The sequence below is a fragment of the Sinohyriopsis cumingii genome, chromosome 1, assembly GCF_028554795.1.
Source record: "Sinohyriopsis cumingii isolate HCF-2022 chromosome 1, ASM2855479v2, whole genome shotgun sequence".
Classification (NCBI taxonomy): Eukaryota; Metazoa; Mollusca; class Bivalvia; order Unionida; family Unionidae; genus Sinohyriopsis; species Sinohyriopsis cumingii.
This window is the reverse complement of record NC_142961.1, coordinates 184,822,204-184,835,612: the sequence shown is the minus strand read 5'-3', so window position 1 is coordinate 184,835,612 and position 13,409 is coordinate 184,822,204. Positions and strand designations below refer to the sequence as shown.

General features: G+C 33.9%; 1 protein-coding gene across 3 annotated transcripts in view; it reads right to left on the bottom strand.

Annotated features, from left to right (window-relative positions):
- LOC149808523 (uncharacterized) overlaps positions 1–13,409 on the bottom strand; it is a 126,732-nt gene that overhangs the window by 57,172 nt on the left and 56,151 nt on the right. For 2 of the 3 annotated variants that reach the window (XM_089978417.1, XM_089978425.1), the window contains one exon: positions 5,065–5,373. In XM_089978417.1, coding sequence (XP_089834543.1) covers positions 5,065–5,373 — 309 coding nt within the window. Of the gene's footprint in view, positions 1–5,064; positions 5,374–13,409 lie in introns of those variants that run through there. The other variant, XM_089978408.1, reaches the window with a different exon arrangement.

The window sequence follows — 13,409 nt, the reverse complement described above, 5'->3', positions numbered from 1 at the left end:
ACCACATCGCAAAAGCAGAGATAAACACCACTGACCCTCATTAAATCCTTTGTCAACCATGACCACTTAGAGGGTCCAGGCTGAGGTAGAGTGAACACTGCTATCAACAACCACATTACAACAGAGTTTAACACACTAACCTTCTTGTTTAATTCTTTGCAACCATTTAGGAGGGCCTGATCTAAACAAAACAGAAGTTGAGTCTTGCTACCAGTTTCTGAAATCTAAAGATCATGCAAGTAGCATTATATGCTAAAGACTGTAAACCATGCTAAAGTTCATCACAAACTGCCACTTTAATGCTGAAGTCAGGTAAATCCTGATTATGATTAATCACTCTTTCTTGATTAATTGCAGACAAGGATGTACATCATCAAATTTACAGCTACTGAGCTAGTGTTGTTTCTTTATCTTTGGAAAAAATCACACAATGCCAATGTTATATTCAGAAACTTTCTTAAAGAGCTTCAATATAGCAGTCAGGTATGTTGTTTGCCATTCGAATCAATCAGAAATGCCTAGGGTCGATGAGGTCTTTGTCTTGAAAGAATGATTACAATGTTCTGGTTGTCATTTTAAAAGGTTTATGCAGTTTGTTACTTTTCTTATGTTACAGTTATTTAAACACCAGAAATCCTGAAATTTAACAGCTCTCTTGAAAATTACTGTGGTAGCCATATATTTGTGAAATTTTAATACAAGGAAAATAAAGCAAATTGTGAGAGAAAAAAAGCAATAATCTACCCAATAATTAAATGTACTGAAAGCACTTTGAAAATCCAGAGAAGAGTAATTTGAATAATTCCAAATCAAAATACTGCAGAATGCTTGATTGATTGATTGATTGTATTGTATGGCACATCAGCACTGTTTGGCTATTTAGCGCCACACAAAAGGTTATATGTAGGATTATTTAAAAGTGATAAAAGGTTCCTTATCGACCAGCAATAATGAAATCACACAGTTAAAAGCAAAAGGATAAGACGTTAAGGGTAATATATAAAGTTTACCAATCAATGGGAAATGTAAATGGTGCATGTTAATGATGATTTAGATGAAAAGGTATGGAGTACGAAGGATGGTATATACATTACATAAAAATACTCAAGGTGATAACATAAAATTTATATCTTAGAATAAATGTTTACTTCATTCAGGAATTTTAGAATACAAGAGACATTTATTAAATCAAAAAGTTCATTCACGTCATGCACATTGTAGTACTGATCGCAAGTAGGATAGAGATTGAAACACTCTATTATAAAGTGCTGAACAGTGAATGGTTCATTGCAAGAAATGCACTATGGTGGGTCTTCGCCTATTAGCATGTGGGAGTAGTTTATGTAAGTATGATTGATTTGAATTCTTGCAATGACCACCTTGTCCCCAAAGATGGTTCTGTAGGAAGTCCATTCAATGGCTTGGTTGCATAAAGTTTGTTTTTCATTGTATCATTCCACTTCTGATGTACAGACATTTTGATACTAGGTTTAAAATCAGTATACGGTATTTTAGAATCAGATGGTTCTTGCAATAGGGCCATTTTAGCAAGTGCAATCTGCTTTTTCAATGCCTTTAATATCAATATGGCTGGGTAACCAACAGTATATTATATTGTGGGAGCTAATCAGCTCAGTATTTTTGTTTGAGAATATTGGTTAGTACTGGGTTTTCCAATTTTCTCATGTGTAGTGACTGAAGTACTGATAGTGAGTCCCAAAACAAAACACAATTCTGTTTAAAATATGCTTTCTTTCTATATACTGCAGAGCAAGGCCTATTGCTCTGATTTTGCCTAAAAAAAATTTATGTACCATTTGGTAAGCGAACTTTTGTTGTGTGATTTCCATTAACGAAGGCTGCAGCAGCCGTTTCCTCATCCTTTGATCCAACAGTATCAATTCTTCTGTAGATTTTAAATTCGGTGAGGATTTCACAATATGAGTTGTGGAAGATGGAAATGTTTGTCTCAGATTTTTTCCATCGTGCAGCAAAAAAAAGGACTTTTGGTTGCTCAAGTAGCCAGGAAGGTGTTTCAGAACTGCATGCTTTCTGATTTCTAGGATGATCAATTTTTGTACTGTCAAGGCTGGATGATATGCTAATGTCAAAGGAAGGTATAGCATATGGTCTGTTTTGCTACAATGTTTTGTATTTGGATTGAAATACAGCTGTAAAAAGCAGGGTTCAGAGGGTTTGATCATTATTTGAGAACATACTGAGTGGAAAGCATTTCTCTAGGATGTGATAAAGGTAGTTCATTCGCTTCAGCAATAAGGCTTTCACATGGGGATGTCTCAAATGCTCCCAGAGCGAGTCTTATTCCTTGATGATGAATTGGGTCAATCATCTTCAAACATGACTTTCTGGATGAACCATAAACAATGCAACCATAGTCTAGTTTGGAGTGAATAAACATTCTATATAAATTGAGGATGACTCTTCTATCAGCACCCAAGTCAGTGTGCGCAACTACTTTAAGAAAATCTATAGATTTCAAAATGTAGCTTTCAAGTTCTTTGTGTGTGGAATGAAGGTCAATTCTTTTTTGAAGATAATACCAATTTAAAAAAATCTTCAACAACTGGTATAGCTGTTCCATCCAGCGTGAGTTTAGGTTTGTCATATGGCTTTGTAACTGACAGAAATGCATGCATACTGTTTTTGATTTAGAAAATCTGAAGCCATTAGCATTGGCCAAATTTTGAATCTTGTTCATATTTTGTTGTAGTTGTCTTTCAATTTCATGCATGTGCTTTGATCAGTGATATTTTAAGGAATCATCAGCATATAGAGAACAATCTTCAACAGGAGCCAAACATTTAGTGATGCTATTAATTTTGATGTTGAAAAGTGTCACAGATCAAATACTGCCCTGGGGCACACCCAACTCTTGCTCGTGCAGATCTGAGAGAGTAGAGCCCACTCGTACCTTGAATTCTCTGAGAGAAAGTTTGATATGAAAGTGGGCAGACGGCCTTTTAGACCCAGATCATGCAGATCATTCGGTATCCCATACTCCTATGTCATGTCATAGGCCTTTTCTAAATAAAAGAGAACCTCTACTAAATGTTCCTTCTTGATAAAAGCGTTACAAATCAATGTTTCCAGCCTAACCAGAGGGTCATTGGTGCTACGGCCATATCGAAAGCCACTTTGAAAAGTAGACATTAAATTATTAATATTGCAGTCGAAATAAGTGAATTTTAAGAGCACTCTTGAATGGGATCACCATGTTTTTGTCTCTAAGTTCAGTGGGCAGTTCATTCCACATTGCTGGGCACTGGTACGCATAAGAATGCTGTCCACATGACTTCGTTTTCTTAGTGGGAATAATGAATCAGAAGAGGAGCGTAAGTATCTTGCTGGTGAGGTCAGATAAGTATGTTGGACTGGAGTCTGTCAGTGAAACATAGCACAGAGAACAGATTTTGTGTTTGATTCTGGATGGAATGGATAGCCAGTGTAGGGTACAGAGCAGCGGGGATGTGTGTTCTGATCATGGTACTCTAAGTATGATCCAAGCAGCTGTGTTTTGAACTTTTTGAAGTTTTTGGAGTAGATACTGAGATGAACCAGACAGAATTGAGTTACAATAGTCCAGTCTTGAAAGTACTAATGAACACACTAGTGTTTTAGTGGCATCATCTGAAAGATATTTGCGAATTGAGCTGATGTGTCTCAGCTCAAGATATGCTGCTTTGGATATGTTCATGACATGTTGGTGCAATGTGAGTACTGTCCAGAATAACACCTAGGTTCTGTGCTGACTGTGTCAATTTAATGTTGGTGTTGCTGATATTTATTGTTTGAGGTAAAGGATGAGACTGAGAAAGTCTTTGTGTTGTGATCAGAATGGCCTCAGTCAATCATCATTCATGTGCAGCTTGTTATGTCGTCCATGATATCATATCAGAAATGCACCTCTCTACAACTTGGATGGTAGCATCATCTTCAGTTGGGTTGCTAGATTTGTATATTTGGGTGTCGTCAGCATACAATTGGTGAGACACCGGATGATGATCTATGACACTTGAGAGTGGCTGAGTGTATAAAATGAAGAAAACAGGTCCAAGAAAAGACCCCTGTGGAACACCACAACATAGATTAACTGGGCTGGAGTGTATTCCATTTGCAGACATTTGTGTCCTGTTGACCAAGTAGGACTTGAACCACAGTAAGGCTGTATCATGAATGCCAAAGGAAGCAGTAATTTTAACTGTGATTAGATCATGTAAAATTTCCACAGGTACAATATCTAATGAAATTCCAGCCACAGTACATGAAAGTAACATCAAGGTATACCAACATTCTCTCTACTGCACATGTTGTAAATGTAAACAACTTCACTGTACACCTGCCACCACTTTCTCACGAGTTTGTAATATCTGTAGAGTGTCACCATAGTACAGACCCTGAGGAAAGCATTCAATTACAGTGTTTTTTAATAAGTCTGGAGTTTTGTATTTGGTGGCTATTAGTGTCTGAACAATTGGGCAAATATGATGACCAAACAAACTTAGTCAACAAAGACTGTACTGATTGTTCATTATCTCGGATTTAAAATTAGGTGGCAACATCTGTATTGATTGTCCATCAAAAAACTATGTAAACTACACCTACTGTCCTTTGACTTCTACTTCGTTAAGGTGTTTATTTGGCAGCTTAATGGAATAACAAAGACAAGTTCATATACCATACTGGAGTATTCCCTTGACCAATGTCCAGTTGTTTCAAGTATCAAAACTTTTAATACAGGAGTTCAGGTAATGTGATGTAATATTCAAATCTAAATGTGACCATTTAATGATTGATGTAAATCTTTATTGCAATTCAAAATTATTTTGAGATGAAATAAATCAAATATTTTAACAATAACTATGAACTAAGAATAAATGCATGTATAGTAATTGGTGTATTTTTCCTTTGTAAACCCTGCTGAATTTTATCTTGAAAACTGGTCATCTTACACAAACCTATTGAGAAGAGTCAACCTGTCTTGAAACGCCAATCATATTGGCCAAAGTAGTGGTCTCTCAAGACAGGTTTATCTGTAGTACCTACCTAGCACCTCCAGATGCAATGTGTACTCTGTGAACTTCTGTGTTGACCCACTAGTTAAGACTAACGTGTACGTCCCACTGTCAGATCGTGTGGCATTTCGAATCTTAATACTGTTCTCCCCAATAGCCATCAGTCTGTCCCCATATACATTGTTGGGTTCAAAATTTGTCTTTTCCATCCACGAAGCAACACGAATACCATTTTCTTTGTTCCATGTTTTGGCTCTGATATCACCAGCAGAATCGGAGGGTGTATTTGGGAAGAGCAAATTTGCATCTTGAAATTCACAAACCGTTTCCAAGCTTTCACCTTTAAACAAAAATATATTTCTCAGTATACATGCATGTAACATGATTATCAACAACATACAGAACTAATTTTGACACTGTTAGGAGTAGATAACTGTGACCTTGAGCCTTAAAACTGCATGTAATTCAGATTGTAATGTACACTAAATATAATCCATCTGCTGCCAAGTGTGCACTTGGAAAATACAAACACATAAAATAGAATGCCACTGTTAAGTGATGAGGTACAATATAATTAACAAACCTCAAAACACTTCATTTTTTCCTTCATATGATAAACATGGATTGAAAAAACCAAATCCTGAAAACCAATTACAGTACTATTGGATACAATGCATAATGGTTGAGATGATAAAACTTTCGGTATGAAAGAGTGGCATTTCTAAGAATGAATGATGCCCAATTCCATAGCTGTACATTAACAGCAGGGCATTAAAGATATAGTGTGAGTTTTTAAAACACTGATATACTCTTTAATACCAGACAAATGTTTTATGTATGTGCATGCAACTCAAGTCCAATATAAAGCAAGCCAAAAAAACAACTTGACATTGTGATTACTAGTAATTAAAATACAAGGACCATGAAGGTAACATTTACGTATACATGTATGTGTATTCTATGCTGAATAGTCCTCTATGCTGGCACTAGTATTGTATGGCTGAATCGGGAGATTATTGACCAATGGGTCACAGTGATTTTGACCTTTGATCAAAGTATACAGTTTTTAACTAAACTTAATATGTAGAAACCGTTATTTTAATGTCAGCCTTACTAAGACTGTGACCTCTGACCTTCAGACCCCAAGGTCTATCGATATCTTTATTAACCTAAGTGCAAGCCATCCACAAATTTTGGTCAAGAACAGTTAATCTGCAAAATCCATTTTTCTCTTGGGTAACAATCCACCTGATCTTTGTCTTTTCAACCCCAAAAGCAAGATGACTCTTCTATACGTTAAGTTCACGATCTCTACAAAAAGATTTTAAGGTATGTGCTATAAAACTGAACGCATTACAGTAGTCAAAATCCACATTCTTCTTTGAGCCACAGTGACCTTTGATCTCTAAACGTTTTATCACAAAAACAATGTTTTTTTTTTTACCAAAAGTACAAGCACTCTAAAATGTTTGGTCATGTAGATGGTGGGGAGCATGAGATAATGTACAAAAACCATTTGTTCTTTCAGTCAATATCTATAAACTTTGACATGCTGACAACAAAGTCTTCTTACTTAACCCAAGTGCAACCTATCCAAAAGCTTGATAATCCTTCTTACCCCAAAAGAAAGCTTTCTATAAGGTTCAGTAACTGTTGATCATGGTCAATTTAAGTTATTGTCCAGAAACCATTTTTGTACTAGTCACAAAATCAATAGGTTTATTCAAGCCAAGCACAGTCTGGTGCACGTATGTGATGTTGAACTAATACCACTTTGCTAAAGCCATTTTGTTACTTCAGTCACAGTGCTTATGGCCTTTAAGCTTTTGACCACAAATCTGACTGGTTTTTTTTTCCTTAACCAAAGTACAAACTATCCATAAAGTTTAATAACGGTATATGGTGGAGAACTCAATTAATTTTCAGACACCATTTTTCTTTTTTAAAATATCAGTGACCTTGACCTCTGAATCTTCTATACCCCAAGACTACCACAATGCCTGGCAATGATAGATGGTGAAGAAGTAAAGTTATAATGCCATAACCCTTTGGGGGTACTTTCAGTCATGGTGACCTATCCGAACTCGACAGATTTCTTACTTACGCCAAATGCAAACCATCCACTGAGTTAACTCAAGTTAGTGTGCATAAATGAAGTTGATAACAGACGGAAGGAAGAGCAAAATAATAGGCTTCACCTTAGGAGATGCATATAAAATGAGCAAGAAAAGCAAGTATATGTATATCCTGGTACAGACAATTTGCATTCATAGCAATGGCTTAAACTATTAGGACTATTTTGTTGACAGAAATGCTCAAACTAGAAAATCCATTCTTTGGCTTTCTCAATGCCAGACAACTTTAATGATACAAAATAACAAAAGTGTATGTAATGTTTTGTTGTCGAAATGTGAGATGTTCTAAACTAGCCCACTGAATCTGTCACATGAAAGTGTTATAAAAAAAAATCATTTATTCTTTGTCTAAATATAAAACTTTTCAAAATGAAGTCCTAATTCCATATGATGGTCATACTACTGTCTAAGAAGAATGATTATATCTTTTTTTTTGCCATTGCTAAAAAATATTAATGATGCTAAATATTCCTTTATTCTGAAAAATAAGTTTAACATTCTTGCATCATAAATGTTCCCAAGTGTTGTTTCTGGTTTTGTTTTCCTGTTTTATTTTTCTTTGTTATAATAATATTAAATGTTCTTGATTTGTTGTCTCTTATGAAGTTCTCTACATAATATGTGGTAGAGTTTGATGTAAAAAAAAACTGTGTTACATCTCAGACACTCTTTGAAATTTCAGAGATAATATATTATGATACAGGATTATAAAACACCTGATAATAATAAAATATGTATTACATCTCCAACAAACTTTTTCGAAATGTCAGAGTTACAATAGCTTGTCCAAGTTACATAAAACACCTGATAATAAGATGTTCCTTGTGTGCATTGTGTAAAAACAAATTTCTGGTTGAACAAAAAAGATGTGATGCAAGACACCAATGAGATCTTTATCTAACAATTTCAACATTAGTATGGAAAAACATCCAAATGATGTTGTCATTGTTTAATTACAAATCTAAGTTCTTATATTTAACATAACAGGTCAGGATATAGAAACTGTAGCCATTTGTATGATGGGGATCTAACAGGATGCCATTCTTGCTCTTTTCACAATGACTGTGAGAGACATCAGATAGCTATCCAAATAAATGACCATCAATTTGAAACAATATATATATATATATATATATACATACATGCTATTTTACTACGAATCAAAGCAATACATTTTTCCAGCTATTGGTAGATGGAAATGTTAAAAAAAGTAATTGGCCCCTGCATTAGAACATGAAATTGTTAGTTTCTAATAAAACTATGGTATATCATTGTACATATCCTAATATGTTCAGAAATACTGCTGTATAATACTTTCCTAGCTCTAGCATATCTGTCATAAAATGAACAAAGCTTGATTACAATAAAGTCATCCTTTTCTTGCAGCTGCTTATCAATAATTTTTAAAGAAATATAGTATTATGACATCAAACCAATTTACATAATTGTGAAAAAGGTTAAGACAAATTTGATTACCATGAATGACAATAACACACATTATACATTCACCATTTCTGCTGACACATGATCTGGAGCTGAGAAATTTGGCATAACGTTGTTCCAATTCTGGATTATAAACAGTTATGATGCCATGCTATGTATGAGATATAGTGACAAATAATTTTTAAGCTGATAACTTTTTTTGTTCTGGGGATGTTTTTACAAGTTTAGATGTGTAATTTTATGATTTCAAAGTAACCATAACATCAATAACCAGTCACTTTTTGAGAAGCGTGGCGTTGTGATGGCAATTAATTATGACACCCTCATTTGGACTTGATAAGGTACAAATGAAATATAAGTGTGTTTCTGGTTGGCCAACCATCCCTGTTTTAATAGCCAACCCTAGCACTTTTCTCCCCCATGGTAAAAAAGAAAAACTTTCAAAAATTCCCAAAATTGATTTGTGTATACATCTATTAGAGCCGAATGAGTCCTCTACTTAAAGCACTTAGTACATTATAATTGGAACTATGAAAACTGTTCTAAACATCATCAGAAATCATGGAGATATTTCTTTTGTTTTGAAAGAGGGCATACCGATAATGTGTAATCATGCAGACACACAAGCAAAATATCACGACTATGTACAATATGGATATGAGGTAAGACACTGCGAAATGTTCCACTAAAATATGCAGCATTAGGAAAATGGCAGTAAAAATGGGGCCATAAGTTTAACAACCAAACACATTTTTCAAGAAACTTCAAAATAGCCCATAAGATCTAAGTGTAATTCTCCCTACTACAGATACCCACTGAGTGATGATGTCCATGGAATTACCTCTGATGCAATCACATCATTGAAAGTGACCATAATGCGTTAACTGCTACTAACATAACTGTTGAATGTGCTAATGTATCAAGAGTCAATGAAAAATCTTCTGAAGAAAAAAACAGTTGATAGTCATGCTTTAGGACACTGTATAAAAGAAAATTTAGATGAATATCATGGTTCATAAATTGATAGCATAAATATTAATTTAGTTATTCCATATCATTCATCTCAAAACCATCAAAACTCAGAATTCTCTCAAAATCAGTGGCTTAAGCAAAAAGGTCTCAAAATCTGCCATCTGAACATCAATTCTCTTTTTCCAAACCTAAATAAAATCAAATTAGTTCCTTCAAGAAATAACTCAGCAATTTATATTTTTGCATTCAGTGAAACATTCTTACATAAGCTTTTTCATAATGATGAACTTAAAATTCCTAAATACAGTTTTCAAAGAAGAGACTGACTTTTCCAAAACTTGTAAAGGGTGTTGGATTTCTTATTTACATTAAGGATGGCATTTTTTTCAAACATTGATATAATCATGAGGAAATATTTATGGAAATAAGCTAGCTAGAAATCAGACATGACGTCCAAACACCATTGTATCAGGCTGTATATAGACCACCGAACACTAACAATACTTAGTATACTGTATTTCAAAATAAGCTTGAAACTCTGTATATAGAAAACAAAGTAGTCTGTTAGTGGGTGACTTCAATTACAATTTGCTTTATGAAACCAATCAAAGCTGGATTAGTTAAAAGCCATACTTAAAAGTGTGCCAGTTCTTAGAGCTACAAATGTCAGCCAATCATTTAATCTGTTGATGCAAGTGATGTTGGGATTGGAATTTAGTTTTGATTCAAGACGAAAATGGTGTTAATCATCTAAGAAATTAAATAAGCACCAAAGAAATTATTCAACAATCAAGAAGGAAAGTTTGGCTTTGATATTGGCATTACAACATTCTGAAGTTTACATTAGTTCAGCTCCTTCTTCGATTATTGTATTTAATGACCACAAGCCCCTTACTTTCATCGGCAAGATGAAAAATAAAAATCAATGACTACTAAAGTGGAGTTTCTTGTTACAGGAATATGATATTGACATCAGGCACATCAAGGAAAAAGATAATTTAATATTTGATGCACTTTCCCATGTATAGAAATGTATTATTTCATGTACACTGTGCATAATTCATAAGACTTCTTATGTTTTTTTTACCTCATGTATAATTAATTTATGGTAAAAAGAAAGCTTTATCATATAACTTTCTTTTTCTTTATGGGGGAAGTGTTATGTATATTTGATTTAATTTAATTGTTTGTAAGTTTGTTTTTTTAATTTCATTTTTATTTCATTACATGGTAAGTAATTTAATTTTGTTTACTGGAATTTGATACTTTCCAGAAATTAGTTCAATCTGATTGTTTTGTCATAAACACCTAACTTTGTATCTAAAAGCTGACCTAGTTCCTGACCTTGATTGAAAATTAAGTAAACAACTTTTTTTTTAAAATTCATTCCTAATGTGTGAATGATAATAGTGAAATTGAAGCTAACTGGGACTATGTGACTTTAGACTTAAATAGCTTCTATGATGTTCTCAAAATTCTGGTGCGGTTGACCCACATCTGAGAATCTGTTTTGCATCTCAAGTTAGTGTGTAACATTTGTCTACTGAGAATTTAGTCAGTTGGGCATTTAAACACTTGATGTCAAGGTGTTTGTTTTGTTGTAACCGGTTTGGAGTTACATTTTAATTTTTATTCAAATGATTTGGATTCTAAAGATCAATTTGTTTTCCAGGGGGAAATATTTTAGTGCTCATACAGAATTCTTGGACAAAGACATTTCTTTAAATTTTACTCGGAATTCAAACTCCAGAATATTATTGTCTGTGAAACAAAAAAGAACCTTAGACACAACAGGACTATACCAGCTATAGTGTAAGCCATTGCCTTCATTTTGGACTTTCATCAGGACTTGAACTCAAATTTCACTAGAAGATTTTATTATTAGGATTTCTAATTTAATAATTCTTGGATTACTCCTGGATTATTTTTGGATTTGATTCTTATAACCTTAAGTTCTTTTCCTCATTTTACATTGTTTATCCAGAGAAATAAATTATTTGTTAAATTATACAAAGCCTGTTGTCTTCACTTTTCTTTGTTACAGTTTATTACAGCCTAAACACATAAAACAAGAAAAATACAAGTGCATATTCTTTGCGGAGTAGTGTAAATCGTCTGTGCTGCTGATAAAAGGTTATCAAAATCAACAATGATTTATCGTAGAGAAAATCATGCTGTCTGGCTTCTGAAGAATCTTATCGATGAGACTGATCACATCATGAGTTTACTAAGACAAAACAAAAATGAAACCGCTAATAGTAAAACAAGAAGCCAATTTTAATACAGAAAAAATAAGACATATTTGTGAGAGGGCACTTGAATCTGACCATGTAAAAAAATAACTGTCCTATTACTGGTAAATATCATGGTCCAGCACATGATAAATGCAATTTAAAATGTACCACACCAGATTTCGTTCCTGTTGTCTGTCATAATTTCAGAGGATATGATGCTTATATTATAGCTAAATCATTCGGTAATAAAGATAAATAAACCACCTGAAAATTAATAACAATAAAATAAAATGCATACTAAATAACACTGAAAAGTACATGTCAGTGACACTAGGCAAGTTGAGGTTTATTGACAGTCTGCAACTTATGGAGCATCACTAGATGAGCTAGTAAAAGGCTGCAGTAAATTTGATAAATTGACTTAACATTTCGATGATAAGTCAAGTTTACTGACATGAAAAGGTATCTTTCCCTACGAATATCCTGATGATTGGAGCAGATTTGATCAAACGCATCTACCTGATAAAGATAAGTTATATTCTAGGTTAAATCTTGAGAGCGTTAGCGATGATGATTATGCTCATGCTCAATCGATATGGGACGCGTACAAAAATGTGGGAGATTATCATGAGTTATATCTCATCACAGACATGCTGCTGCTCGCAGATATATTTGAAAATTTCAGAGATGTCAGCACTGATTATTATGGACTCGACTCAGCTTGGTACTATTCTGCACCCCGACGAATTTGGGATGCATTGTTTAAGCACAGTAAAATAAAACTAGAGTTGTTAACAGACCCAGATATGTTTAACTTTATTGAAGATGGAATCCGAGGTGGAATAAATGTCATATCAAGAAAATATGCTACGGCTAATAGTAAATATCTACTCAACTATGATAAGAAAGCACCATCACTTTTATGACCTATCTAGATATGAATAATTTATATGGTTATGGAATCTTGGAGTCGATGCCAGTTGGACTCTTTAGGTGGATCAGTGAAAACAGTTTCTTGATGAAACTGATAAAATTGAAACAGCAGAAGATGTTAGTTATATTGTTGAAGTTGATGATGAGCTTCATGATGTTCATAATTGTCCAGTATCAATGCTGATTAATTACAGTTTATTATGAGAATAACAGAAATTATTCGCAGGGTAAATCTTTTGTCCAAAAATTAGTACCTAATCTGCTTGACAAATAAAGATACGTTTTACACAATAAAAATATTAAGCAAACAGTTGATCACAAACTTGTTCTAAGGAAAGTTCATCGTGTCCAAAAATTTAATCAATCACAGTGGATGAAGAGTTATCTAGACTCAAACACAGCACGATGAGCATCTGCCAGAACAGAATTTGAAAAACACTTTAGACCATGGAAAACATCAGAAAGCGAGTCATTACTGAGATCGCCAGTGACATACAATGTCATAATAAGCTTGTAGCATCTGATGATTTTGTTAGTACAGTGTGAAACGTTTTATGAAAATTTAGTAGCCATTCAACGAAGAAAGACAAACTTGAAGTTAAATAAGTTTACGTTGGAATGGCAGTACTTGAGATATCAAAGTAGCTAATGTACCAATT